Source organism: Lycium barbarum, chromosome 11 (genome assembly GCF_019175385.1).
Source record: "Lycium barbarum isolate Lr01 chromosome 11, ASM1917538v2, whole genome shotgun sequence".
Taxonomy (NCBI): Eukaryota; Viridiplantae; Streptophyta; class Magnoliopsida; order Solanales; family Solanaceae; genus Lycium; species Lycium barbarum.
This window is the reverse complement of record NC_083347.1, coordinates 117,262,079-117,274,708: the sequence shown is the minus strand read 5'-3', so window position 1 is coordinate 117,274,708 and position 12,630 is coordinate 117,262,079. Positions and strand designations below refer to the sequence as shown.

At 35.4% G+C, this 12,630-nt stretch overlaps 2 protein-coding genes across 2 annotated transcripts; one reads left to right on the top strand and one right to left on the bottom strand.

Moving 5' to 3' along the window:
• Nucleotides 1-2,903, top strand: LOC132617471 (uncharacterized). The gene is made up of 2 exons (XM_060332470.1): nucleotides 1-443; nucleotides 1,453-2,903. The coding sequence occupies exon 2, from the start codon at nucleotides 1,498-1,500 to the stop codon at nucleotides 2,749-2,751; it is 1,254 nt and encodes a 417-aa protein (XP_060188453.1). The 5' UTR covers nucleotides 1-443; nucleotides 1,453-1,497; the 3' UTR covers nucleotides 2,752-2,903.
• A 2,954-nt stretch (nucleotides 2,904-5,857) lies between these two features.
• LOC132616694 (polyadenylate-binding protein RBP45-like) lies at nucleotides 5,858-12,630 on the bottom strand. Its single transcript, XM_060331273.1, has 7 exons — nucleotides 12,288-12,630; nucleotides 9,989-10,460; nucleotides 7,128-7,183; nucleotides 6,924-7,054; nucleotides 6,739-6,838; nucleotides 6,483-6,644; nucleotides 5,858-6,244 (listed from the first exon to the last, which is right to left on the bottom strand). Exons 1-7 carry the CDS (start codon nucleotides 12,555-12,557, stop codon nucleotides 6,242-6,244), a joined length of 1,194 nt encoding a protein of 397 aa, XP_060187256.1. The 5' UTR covers nucleotides 12,558-12,630; the 3' UTR covers nucleotides 5,858-6,241.

Sequence of the window (12,630 nt, the reverse complement as noted above, 5' to 3'; positions counted from 1 at the left end):
ATCGGATGAATGAGTGAATTAGTGGGTATTAAATTGGTAATAATATGAAGAATATGGGTGAATAAAAGGTTAGAGATTATAAATGTTACAAAAGAAATAATGTCCATATTTTTACCACTAACTATGTGGTTAAAGGGATAATGAAGGCCACATTCTGCCAAACATGGGAAATTAAGGCAACAATTTAATTTGTTATTTTATTATTAAAATGCTCACTCACATAATGCAACAATATGCTTAGATAAAGTTGAGTAACTTTTCATCATAAAAAATAGTTTAGTGGTTTTTAGTATAGTATAAAAGGAAAATTGAGATCATTCATGAAATTAACCCCAAAAACAGGTGAGAATGCAAATTCATTAGGAAAGTAAAAACGAGATCTTTTTTTTTTAATCTGCAATTGGATTTTGATCATTCTCAATTCTTGTGGAGCAGAGAAGCAGGTAATTTCTTTTTTCTCATTCATATGTTATATATTATTCATCAATTTGAAGAATTAACATTTCAAATGTGTATACTTAGAATTAACATTTATCATACATGCATGTGTAGAACATGGCAGATCTGCTCCAATTGTTTCTGTGCATGTGAATTTCTGTCCTTGTATACCTAGATGGATTTTCTTTTTCTGTTTTTTCTTTCACTTGTGGAGATAATGAGTTATGATGATTCATTTATAAATCTTTTCTTTCAAGATCTAAGTGATGATTGTCTAAAACTCAATGCCATTGATTTTATTCTCTATATAAAATTGTAGTTTGAAATTTTACAAGATGAGTAATGGTTTGTGGAGATCTATTTTCTCTATATGGGATGGAGCAAATATTATTTTTAATCACTGGTGAACTTCCTGAGGAATTTAGCAAAGATTATTTACTATTCACAAGTTCTTCCATTAAATTCTTGTCTTTTTCTACACCAATGTTTTGGTTTGAACCGACCCTTCCGCACTTGAATTTAACGAGAAAACATGGTCAGTAAGGATTCATATATACAGCCGAAACATGATCAGTAAACATGGTTCGTACTTGACCTAGTGCAACTAGCTATGTCTTTGTCCGAACCGGTTAGCTTTGGCTCATACCATGTATGTGTGCTAAGAATATCCACTAAATTAGTATTAAAAAAAATACTTTGAACCCAATAAATCAAATGGACTGAGTTAGAATCCCAAACTCGAACTCATAAAGTTCAAATCCTGAATCTGCTATTGAAAGATCATATGAAGGAAGCAACAAACAAAAGATTGTCATCTCATTTCCTATATACAGTTCTGCCTGAATCTTCTTTTTTGTTTTGATAATCGTGGTGTCCGGGCCATTAATTTTGTCTAGATCTTTTTATCCCAATACCCCACTTGTGGATTACACTGGGTATGTTGTTTGTATTTTGTGATTCTAGAATTCTAGTCCTGAATCCTGATCAGAAAATATTGCCTTCTGTTATATGTAGTGTGAAGAACCTGAAAAGCATACGAGGTTAGATTTGCAGCAAGTTATGAATGATCAACATAAACAAGAAAATCCCACAGCTCCAACAATTCTTCCAGCAAAACGAAGGCGTGGTCGTCCTCGAAAAGATGAAGGTCCAGCTAAAAGAATAATCTTGCAGACTCCAATAGCTCCAGTACCTGAAATGAGCCAAAAAGATAGCACTGATGGAAACATGTTGGGACAAATAGTTTCTGGTGTCATTGATGGTTCTTTTGATGCAGGTTACTTCCTTTCTGTTAAGCTCGGTAACAACGCCACCATGCTCCGCGGATTAGTCTTCGAGCCGGGGCGATTTTCTCCAATTACAGCAGCAAATGACATTGCCCCACAAGTTAAAATGCATCACAGAAGTAGAGTTATAACTCTACAAGATCAAGAAAATAGTACCAAAAAGCAGTTGGACATGCCTCCTGGACAAATTTTGCCTGATAATCGACACGCTGATAGGGATGAAATGCTCAAAATTCAATCCCAATTTACCCCTTTATTGGAAAACCTTAGAATGGTTGAACAAGACGAGGTGATGGAGGTATTCGAAGTCATGAACCAATCAGAACGTCCTGAGTTAAATGCAGAACCAAGTAAATTTGTAGACTTTTCAGAATCCATGTTGGGATCAAAAGCTAGTGAGGGAACAAGCGCTAGCACTAGCAAAGGGGAGAACCAATATAATAATAATGTTGTCGATAAGTCTCAAGAAATGGAACTAGATCGAAAACAGGTTAATTTTGAAGTGGTGGAGAACAAGTCCAATCTTGAAACTTTACTTCAGCCAAGAGAGTTGGTTCAATGTGAACAACAGAAACTCGAGATCCACCAAGCTCGCCGTATAGATACTCAAGAACTTCCTACAATTAATCCAGAGATTCAGCTGAAAGAGTTGTCACAAAGTGGACAAGGGAATCAAGATTTTCAACCCCACCAAACTCCTCCATTTCTTGAACTTAACTTTGTTGCCCAAGAATCAGTAGCAGCAGAAAGTAAACTCCAGCCAAGTGATCCAATTCTTAGTGAACTGAAAAATTCATCTTTTGAAGTACATTTTATTGACATGCCTCAAGCTGTTGAATCTGTACAAGAGAATCCAAGACAAGTTCTTCCTCAAGAGTCAGTCAGTGGATCAATGGACGTTATGATGGAAAAGCAAAGTTCTACAAATATCAAGGAACAACAAAGTAGTGATGTTGGGACACAAGTTAAGGTTTTAGGAAAGGAAGAAACTTCACATGAAAGGGAACAAGCAAGTGATCTTAATTAGTGATAAACTTGTGTTAGGTTCACAATAATTTCTTTCCTTCCCACTTCCTCAAGGTTCTCTTTATGTTCGTGGTTAAAGCCAATTTATTTTGTGCCCTTTCACCCTTTTTTCCCTTTAAATGGCATGTCTATTCTAAGACACTAGTTTAGTGATTTTGGTATTCCAGAAAGGAACTAAAGCAGCTACAGATAGGGGCGAAGCTGGGGGCATAAGATGCTGAACAAAACCTCCTTCGTCACACTGTATATACAAAATCAAAATTACTTTTTATATATGTATATAGTAGATGTTAAATCTCATTAGCTTACTTCATGTGTTTATTTCTTTATATTTTGCATCTTCTTAATGAAAATTTTGGCTCCGCCACTGGCTACAATATCTGTTCAACGAAATCTTACTTAAGGCAACTCTTGCTGTGAAGGAATTACAAATCAATATACTCCTTGCAATGGACAGACACTGATCGTACCTGAACTCAGGAGCTGTAAATCTTTGAAAAACTTTACTGTATTTCTTTGGTAAGGGTTGATACTTTTCATAGCTGAACTCAAGAGTTGTACATACATTCTTGTGTTTCCATCCAGTCCTTGCACTACCATCAGGGGCAGATCCAATGTATCGGTGTCAGGTTCATCTAAACCCAGTACTTTCAACGTGAAGCATAAATTTATGTATAAAATATTGACTAAATATTGCAATAAATATTAAATATGAACACATAACATTAAAAATATAATGAGTTTAATGCTAAGAACATTACTGTAGATTGAACCCATAAAATTTAAATCCTGAATCCGCCTAACTAACATTAGTTATCAGTATTGCACACTAGGCACTTCTGTTTAATTGGTGGTATTGTTGCTGTCTGTTCACTCTTTATTATGGTTGTGGAAATTGGAGAAAAGGACCAAAATCATCCATAATGTTTGGGTTTGGATCAAAATCATACATATTCTTTCACATGGTGCACTAATAGTACATTATGTTTGCATAAGTGGTGCACTTTTAGTCACAATCCCAAATAAATTTAACGGAAAAGAACAAAAATGCCCCTGAACTTTTAGAAAAGGTATAAAAATACCCTTTATTCATCTATTTTGCTAAAACTACCCCTCAATTCAACTTTTTGAGAATTTATTCCCCTTGACTAACGGACAACACTATTTTTTTTTTTTTAAAAAAAAATTAAATTGCACATGACATTTTATTACTGAAAAATTGATTTATTCTTTTAAAAAGAAATCTGAAAAATCGTTATTTGTAGAATAAGGAAAAATAATTTTTCAACATCCATTTCTTTAAAAAAAACAAATGTAGTAAGCCTTTTATATATATATATATAAAAAAAAAACATAATTGGATTTTCATTAAAACATGTGGAAATTTTTTAAGTTTGGAAAAAAAAAATTAACGGGTGGAAACCCCATTTTTTTTTTTTAGAAAATTCAATTTTTAAATCTGAAAAACTGATTGTTTTTTTAAGTAAAATGTGCAAAACTAATACTCCATAATTTTCTTCTAGATTTAAAAAAAGATAGTTTTCTGGTTTTTTTTTAAACACAGTTTTTCCATAAAATATTTAATTTTTTCAGATTTTTATAAAAATCCAATTTTTCACATTTTGAAAAGAAAAAAAATTAGTGTTGTCCGTTAGTCAAGGTTTTACTCGTTAAAAAAAGTTTTCCAAATTTAAAAAAAATCCAAGGTTTCAGATTTCTTTTTAAAAGAATAAATCAATTTTTCAGTAATAAAATGTCATGTGCAATTTATTTTTTTTATTTTAAAAAAAATTAGTGTTGTCCTTTAGTCAAGGGGAATAAATGAGCCAAAAAGTTGAATTGAGGGGTAGTTTTAGCAAAATAGATGAATAAAGGGTATTTTTATACCTTTTCTAAAAGTTCAGGGGCATTTTTGTTCTTTTCCGTTAAATTTATTTGGGATTGTGACTAAAAGTGCACCACTTATGCAAACATAATGTACTATTAGTGCACCATGTGAAAGAATATGTATGATTTTGATTCAAACCCAAACATTATGGATGATTTTGGTCCTTTTCTCGTGGAAATTGCATCTTATTGTACATGATCAAAAATTTGTATACAGAACTGCCAAGCTCCATTTTCTAGGTGATGTTTTGTTGGGGGCAAGGGAGGCATTATCTTGATACAGTGTTTTCTTCTGAATAACTGATACCAGCATAATTGAAAATATATGTATGTGTCATTCTGTGCGAAATAAAAAGTGAAAAAGAACGGCATGGATTAGCAATAATTGACCTAAAACTATTAAATCCAAAAATCTTAATGTAGTAACCAATAATTTGCATATTCTAAAATACAAACTATGTACTCCCTCCATCCCAAAAAAATTATCTTAATTTAACTTGATACAGAGTTTAAAAAATAAAAATAAAAACTTTTGAAATATATGGTCCCAAACAAACCTTAGATATTTGTGTAGCCATAAATCATCTCATAAAATTGAATTATTTATAAATATAAAAAATTATCAATTTTTTTGGCACAAACTAATAAGTAAAGTAAGATAATTTTTTTTGGGACGGAGGGAATAATAATTTTTAATACATCCCAAAAATTCAATAATAAATATTACCTACATTACCATCAAATCCTAGCATTATTAATCCATGCAAAACTGGCTCCTAAACCAAACGACCCCTATAAAATCATCCATTGGACCTGGTTTGGTTCTCAATTCGCGAGCAACTATATTTTGGATAAGATATACAATCAATAGACGCAATTTTACAATAATGTGATTCATGCAAAGATTTGCAAGTAAACAAAATAAACATAACTAAAGCCTGCAGGCTGAGCACTAAATTTAGGGCTTGAAGGATATTTATACAAAAGAAAGATTAAAACTTAGCAACCATTTTAAATTCTACACGCATAATATATTCCAGAAAAACTAACACATTCTCAACAATCAAACCGCTTTAATCCAAACACTACTTACGAAAAGGAGATCAACAATAGGATGCCTTCTGAGAGTATTACAAGAACTGATCTCGAGTATCAGCAATGACAGTAAAACAGAACAGGAAGCCATTGTTGCACGAAAGAAAGGTTAAACAAAAACGCCATTATTTAGAAACATGAACTGAAACATAAATTATCGCAGGTTACAATGTATGTTTACCCCTTACGTATAAGTTATAACCTTGTGCCATATAAGGCAACCAAAACAAATATCCAAATACCAAGTTGGATAAACATAAATGGGCAAAAACCACAAAAGATCAAGCAAAAAAGAAAAATAAAGAACCAAATAGAAATAGCAGAAAAGAACTAACGAAACGTAAGTGACTGGTTGACAACCACCATAAATACTAATCTTCAAGAACCAGCCTACAGTAGCAATCTTATACTAAATCTGATGCAAACTTCAAAAACGATGTCCTTCCCCCTTTTGTACGTCGTCCCATTACTGTGCTAGGAAGCTATAGGCAGCTCCTTCAATCGGCAGATCACTGCACAGCCACATTAGAATAGCAACAAGTATTAAAATAATGTATCTGTAGGTGAATGAATTACCACATTATTAATTAGATTAACTCGCCACTTTTTAAAAACACACACATAAGAAATACAAAAGGTAATGAATTTCTCAAGCAATATAACCGATCACCTGTAAAATCCGTTCCTTAAGTCTTAAGTAGACAAGTTAAAATTTGAAATTAATAAGTTGCTGGAAGAGTATGGCCAAACCTGTGGTTGCTGCTGCTGTGGAGGGTAATTTCCATAGCCAGCATAACCCGCGTAATACATATTAGGATCCTGAGCAGGTTGAGCATAACCATAGGCAGCGGCGGCATCATATCCAGCTGTATACCCATAATAACCACCATACTGGCTTGGGTCAGCCTGAGGCTGTACAACCGAAGATGAAACATCATGTATATCAGATTTGCGCACTAAGATTAGTGTCAGAAACAAAAAATAACATTTAGGCACCACTATTAACCTGCTGCTTGTTGGAAGGACTACGACCCCATGAAAGGCGGATACTTTGTCCACCTAGCTGAGTTCCAGTCAATGATCTTAGAGCTTCCTCAGCACAACTCCTGCCATTACAAACAAAGGTTCCACATGTTAGTTACTCTTGCAGTTAAATTTAACATTTAAACTTCACAAGGCACATTATTTTACCTATCAGCAAACTGAACAAAGCCACATCGTTTGCCTACTGGTATTTTCACATGAAGCAACTGTCCATAATGTCCAAAAACCTGCCTTAGATGGTCATCCGTAACATTGGCATCCAAATTCCCAACAAATATCTGCAATCAACGTCAACTTAATGAGTAGAAGTCCACAGAAAATTCTAGAACTTCCATAGACAAATGTACTGACAGTTGTATTAGTAGGGTCATCCTCATTTTGAGTTCCATTGGTACTTTGATATGAAGCTGCAAATGAAAAAGCCATAGATGAGGGTACAAGCGGATAAACTTTTTTTAGTCCATTTAAAAAGAAATACTCCTAGTATTTATCAAAAAACTGGAAAGAGGTGGAAAAGAAAATTACACGCACGTGTACAGTAAAACATTAAGGAGCAGTCAAAACAATCAAATAGAGCACAGCTAAAAGCATAAAGATCATTCCGTGATAAATCAATACAAACAAGTTTAAGGATTCATTACACCTAGCATCTGAAAAGGACACTATTGGATTCAAAAGATAAGAAAGACACCCTGAGCCACTATTGTCCTTTGATAATGCATAATGATTGGGGGAAATATTACCTACTAAATCATACGGGTCTCAAAGAACCAAAGAAAGCATCAGATATGAATATTCAAGCATTCATAGAAACATCTTCTCATTAAACCCCCCCCCCCCCCCCAAAAAAAACACAAAACTCCACAGTAAACATGCCCTTTTATTGGGAACTGACATTCTTCATTACCAGGGAAACATAGTAAACATTATTTAGCTTTATAAAGTGCTTGGCAAGCAAGATAAAATTAAAATTTCATATTTTTTATTAGGTTCTTTGAGCCAAGGGTCTGTCGGGAACAGGCTCTCTACCCCACAAGGGTTGGGGAAAGGTATGCGTACATCCTACAATCCCCACTTGTGGGACTGCACTGGGGTATGTTGTGTTGTTGTATTTCTTATTGGGTTCAAAGTTATGAACAACAGGAAGAACAAATGTCGAAGATTTGAAAGAGCGGTTAATCAACATTAAAATTACTTCTCAACCGAATTCGAGCTAGCGACGTGAGCCAACCAGATATCCCTTGTTGTACTACCTTCCCATCGAACCAAAGCCCTTGGGGCTTATCAACCATTACTTATAATTATCTCAGCATCACTAATATAAATAAGCAAGTCAAATTAACATTATAAACCCATACCCCGTCCAACAACATCATACAAATTGAGAGATCATGTGGCAGAGACTCTGCAAAACAGCCATAACATCGTTTAATACCTTAATGAATCATGGGTGAGCTTTGTCCATCAGGGAAAAGAATAAGAAAAGAATTAGTGGTAAAAATAAGGCTTAATGCATATGCGCACCCCTAAACTTCTCCCTTTTTTCCATTTTGGCACTTCAACTAAGTGTTATTCCTATTGAACCCCTGAACTTGGCCTCAAGTGTGTCTATCAAACACAAACATTATTTTTACCCACAGCTATGTAAGTCGGATTGTGTTTGATAGACACACTTGAGGCCAAGTTCAGGGGTTCAATGGGAACAACACTTAATTGAGGTGCCAAAATGGAAAAAAGGGGTAAGTTTAGGGGGCCCCATATGCATTAAGCCTAAAATTAACTATACGAACTTCAAGAAAAAAAACAAAAAAATTGTGGACTAGAATCTGACAAACTCAAATTATAAAACTACATGAAGCCACATGTGGATCATATATAGCCACCACAAGCAGAAACGAACATGAAAAGTATGGTATACCAAAAGGGGCATGTGGTGGCTGCATTAGCGTATCACTGTTGTTCCTATTGAACCCCTGAACTTGGCCTCAAGTGTATCCATCAAACACAAACATTATTTTTACCCAGTGCTATGTAAGTCGGATTGTGTTTGATAGACACACTTGAGGCCAAGTTCAGGGGTTCAATAGGAATAACACTTAATTGAGGTGCCAAAATGGAAAAAAGGGGTAAGTTTAGGGGGGCCCATATGCATTAAGCCTAAAATTAACTATACGAACTTCAGGAAAAAAACAAAAGAATTGTGGACCACAATCTGACAAACTCAAATTATAAAACTACATGAAGCCACATGTGGATCATATATAGCCACCACAAGCACAAATGAACATGACAAGTATGGTATACCAAAAGGGGCATGTGGTGGCTGCATTAGCGTATGATGGTGAGTGAGGACACCCCACCCCCACCCCCACCCCCACCCCCCAAAAAACACCTCTGTTGCGGATTTTTTTTGTACAAGAGGTCATAAGGTAAACAAAAGAATTGGTAAGCATTATAAGTCAAAAAATTTGTAAGAGATAGACGCATACAGGACCAGGTTAACTTTATTTAGGAATTGGGACTGTGAAAAGCTTAGAGGAAATCTGAAGATCAAAGTGACACTCGTGGCAGGCTAACAAGATATGAAGAATAAAATGGCGATAAAATAAACTGCTAGAAAGCGTAATGGAAAAAGGAAGAAACTGGATATGAAAATGGCGATAAAATAAACTGATAGAAAGCGTAATGGAAAAGGGAAGAAACTGGAAAAATAAAAGAATTAATGCCACGAGGATCCGACATAAAGGAAATTTAACCACATTTAAATGAACTGACCTACACAACACCACGTCCTAAAAGGTACTCATTTCAGCTGAAACAAGCTCCAGGCTCCAATATGATAGAGCCTCCCATTCACCCTGCTTCGAGACAACCGGATTTTTATGAGATTTAATGTTTCAAGGGATGACTTTAACGAATGGAAAGAAAAGATGTTGAAAGCTGGTGTTAATCTTCAAGGAATGAGGGCAAACATAACAACGCTGTTTAACCAAGTGAGGTTAAAACAACCAGCACTTGCCCCCAAAATAAAACAATATCATCCACAAGCCATCAAAACTCAAACTGTCAAAGCACGTAATGACAAATTTACAAGAGCAAAGATTCAAAACCTAGGAATGCATAGGTACTCAACTGCGAGCTAGATACATTTCATAACAGCTGTAAAAGATATCCATTTAGACAAGTAGAAGTAACAATGAGGTTGAACATACCTTGCACCTGACCACCAGTTAAGCTCTTCTTGTTAGCTGCAGGACCTATTCGCATTGGCCTAGTGGAGCAGAACTTCCCATTCATCTCAGTCATAGCATGCATTTGCTCGCTTTCATCCGCAAATTTAACAAACCCATAACCCTTTGTGCGCCCAGTGACCCTATCGGTCACAACCTTGGCACCCTTGACTGAGGGGTAGTTTGCCCTGAATGTCTCTTGAAGCATATAGTCAGTGACATCAGCTGCCAAGTCTCCAACAAAAATTGTGTATTCAGGACCATTATCTAAACGTTTTTCACCCGAACCGAGTGATGCCCAGTTGAGTCTAAAGGGTTGCTCACTATTAGGCATCATGGATCCATTATATGTTTGTAGGGTCTTTTCTGCAGCTGCATGACTAACAAACTCAATAAATCCATAACCCTCAGATTGTCCAGTTTGCTTGTTACGGATAACTTTAGCAGAGATCACCTGCATAAAGAACAACAGTTAACACTCACATAATCACCAGAAAGTTTTCAAAAAAAAAAAGAAGAAAATTGAAATGGCAAAAACGCTACAATTCATACATCATCATAGCAAAAGGCAAGAATAAATAGAAAGGGAAAGCAAGAATGGTTGAAGTATGCCTGACATCTAAGTGCAGGTGGATTACCAAACCAGATGCGTGGTTATCAAATTGTAATAGTAAATTCATATAACTAGGAAAACACTAGAATATTTGAAGGAAGTGCTGGCTCTCTTCTCACAGTCGATCAAACACACTGCTCGCATTCACCAAAATTTTTTTGGTTAAATGCATCATTAAGTTCCTGTATGTAACCAATAAAGTTTAAGTTCCAGGATACCTGCCTAACATCTCAACTTTACGATTTTCAAAATAAACAAAAAAAAGGACTGACTAACATCACCCAAACTCGCTCAAACACACTGCTCGCATTCACCAAAATTCTTTTTTGGTTAAATGCACCATTAAGTTCCTGTATGTAACCAATAAATTTTAAGTTCCAGGATATCTGCCTAACATCTCAACTTTACTATTTTCAAAATAAACAAAAAAAAAAAAAAGGACTGACTAATATCACCCAAACTCCCTAAAACCTTGACTTGCCTTCTCACAAAATTGAGATCATAACCACTGACTGTAAGCTTTACCACATATGGGAGAGAAAACTGTGTTTCAGCCATTGCACTCTAATTAGACAGAAAATCCGATCTTAGCACTGAGTTGGTTGAAACCCAAATCTACAAACCCCACATAATACAAGCTTAAGGCAAGAACACATGTTAGGCAGTTCAGAACAGCTAGTTTAACACGCTACCCAGGGAAATTAACTAATATGTCTCTGGCACACATATAACCTAATATGTGATTTTCCTGCCGCTTAATTCCAGGCAATATAACCTAGAGAAACTTCTCCAAATTGCCAAAGAAACTTAAAGGAAGCGGAATGTATATAGATGATTCGTAGAGCATAGTTAGAATAGATGCGTAGTTGTTGTTGTTGTAGAACGCGAAAAACTTGAAGCATAACACAAAAATTAGGAAAACATAGCTAACATGGAGAAATTTTTCCAAATATTCGAAGAACTTTAAGGAAATGAAAAGCGCAAAAAAGCTCTAAAGTCAGCTGGGGCTTTAAGCGCAAAGCGCAAATAAAGCGTGGGCTTTAATGAAAAAAGGTGCAATGGTGCAAAATAATAATAATATATATATATGTTTAGCCCAAGACTAATAATAATAAGTATGGATAACAAATATATGGACAAACAAATTGTAAAAACATAACAATAGAGTGAAATATCAACTATCTGGTGTCATCTATTCAAGAGAGGCTAATTGGCAAGAAAAGTATGTCTTAGAGCCTTGATGATGACACTGAAGCACACATAAAGCGAGGCGAAGCGCTCAACATGTTTTGAGCCTCGCTTTAGGGCTTAAGCGCACTTTAAGCGCACCTTTGACAACACTGGATGCAAGTGTAGTTATTGTTGTAGAACAACAACGTGAAGCGTAACACAGCAATTAGTAAAACAGCAAACATTATACAGCCCAACATGAAATATTACGCCACAGAGCCATATTTTCAGTCTATACAATATTATCCAACATTATACCTGGGGACAAGCATTATACATAATGTATCAACCTTGTATAAAAGGCGTTTATACACAAATATGGGCTAAACCGTGTAATATTTTCTCCCAGTAGACATAGAGCGTAATTTCCCAATTCATTATAGCATAGTTAAGATAGATTTTTTTATTTTTTTTGTTATATATAAGAATTAGCAATACCTCTCCAGTATGAGCGAAGCAGCTTTGAATGTATTGTTCATCCATCCAAAACTGTAGATCTCCGATCCACAAACTCTTAATCTCATCCGCACTAGCCGGCTGAGCCGCCGCGGCGCCGTACTGAGTTTGCTGTTGCTGAGGTTGCTGATAATAATACGCAGCCGATTGTTGTGGCGGCGGCGCAAATTGATATGATCCTGGTTGTTGTTGCTGCTGCTGCTGAGCCGCCATCCATTGTTGTTGTTGTTGTTGTTGTGGTGGAGCCGCCATTGAATTCTAGGGTTTGGTTTGAGAAAGTATAATATGTGTTTGCGTGGCTTTTATTACTTTGGGATATATTTAT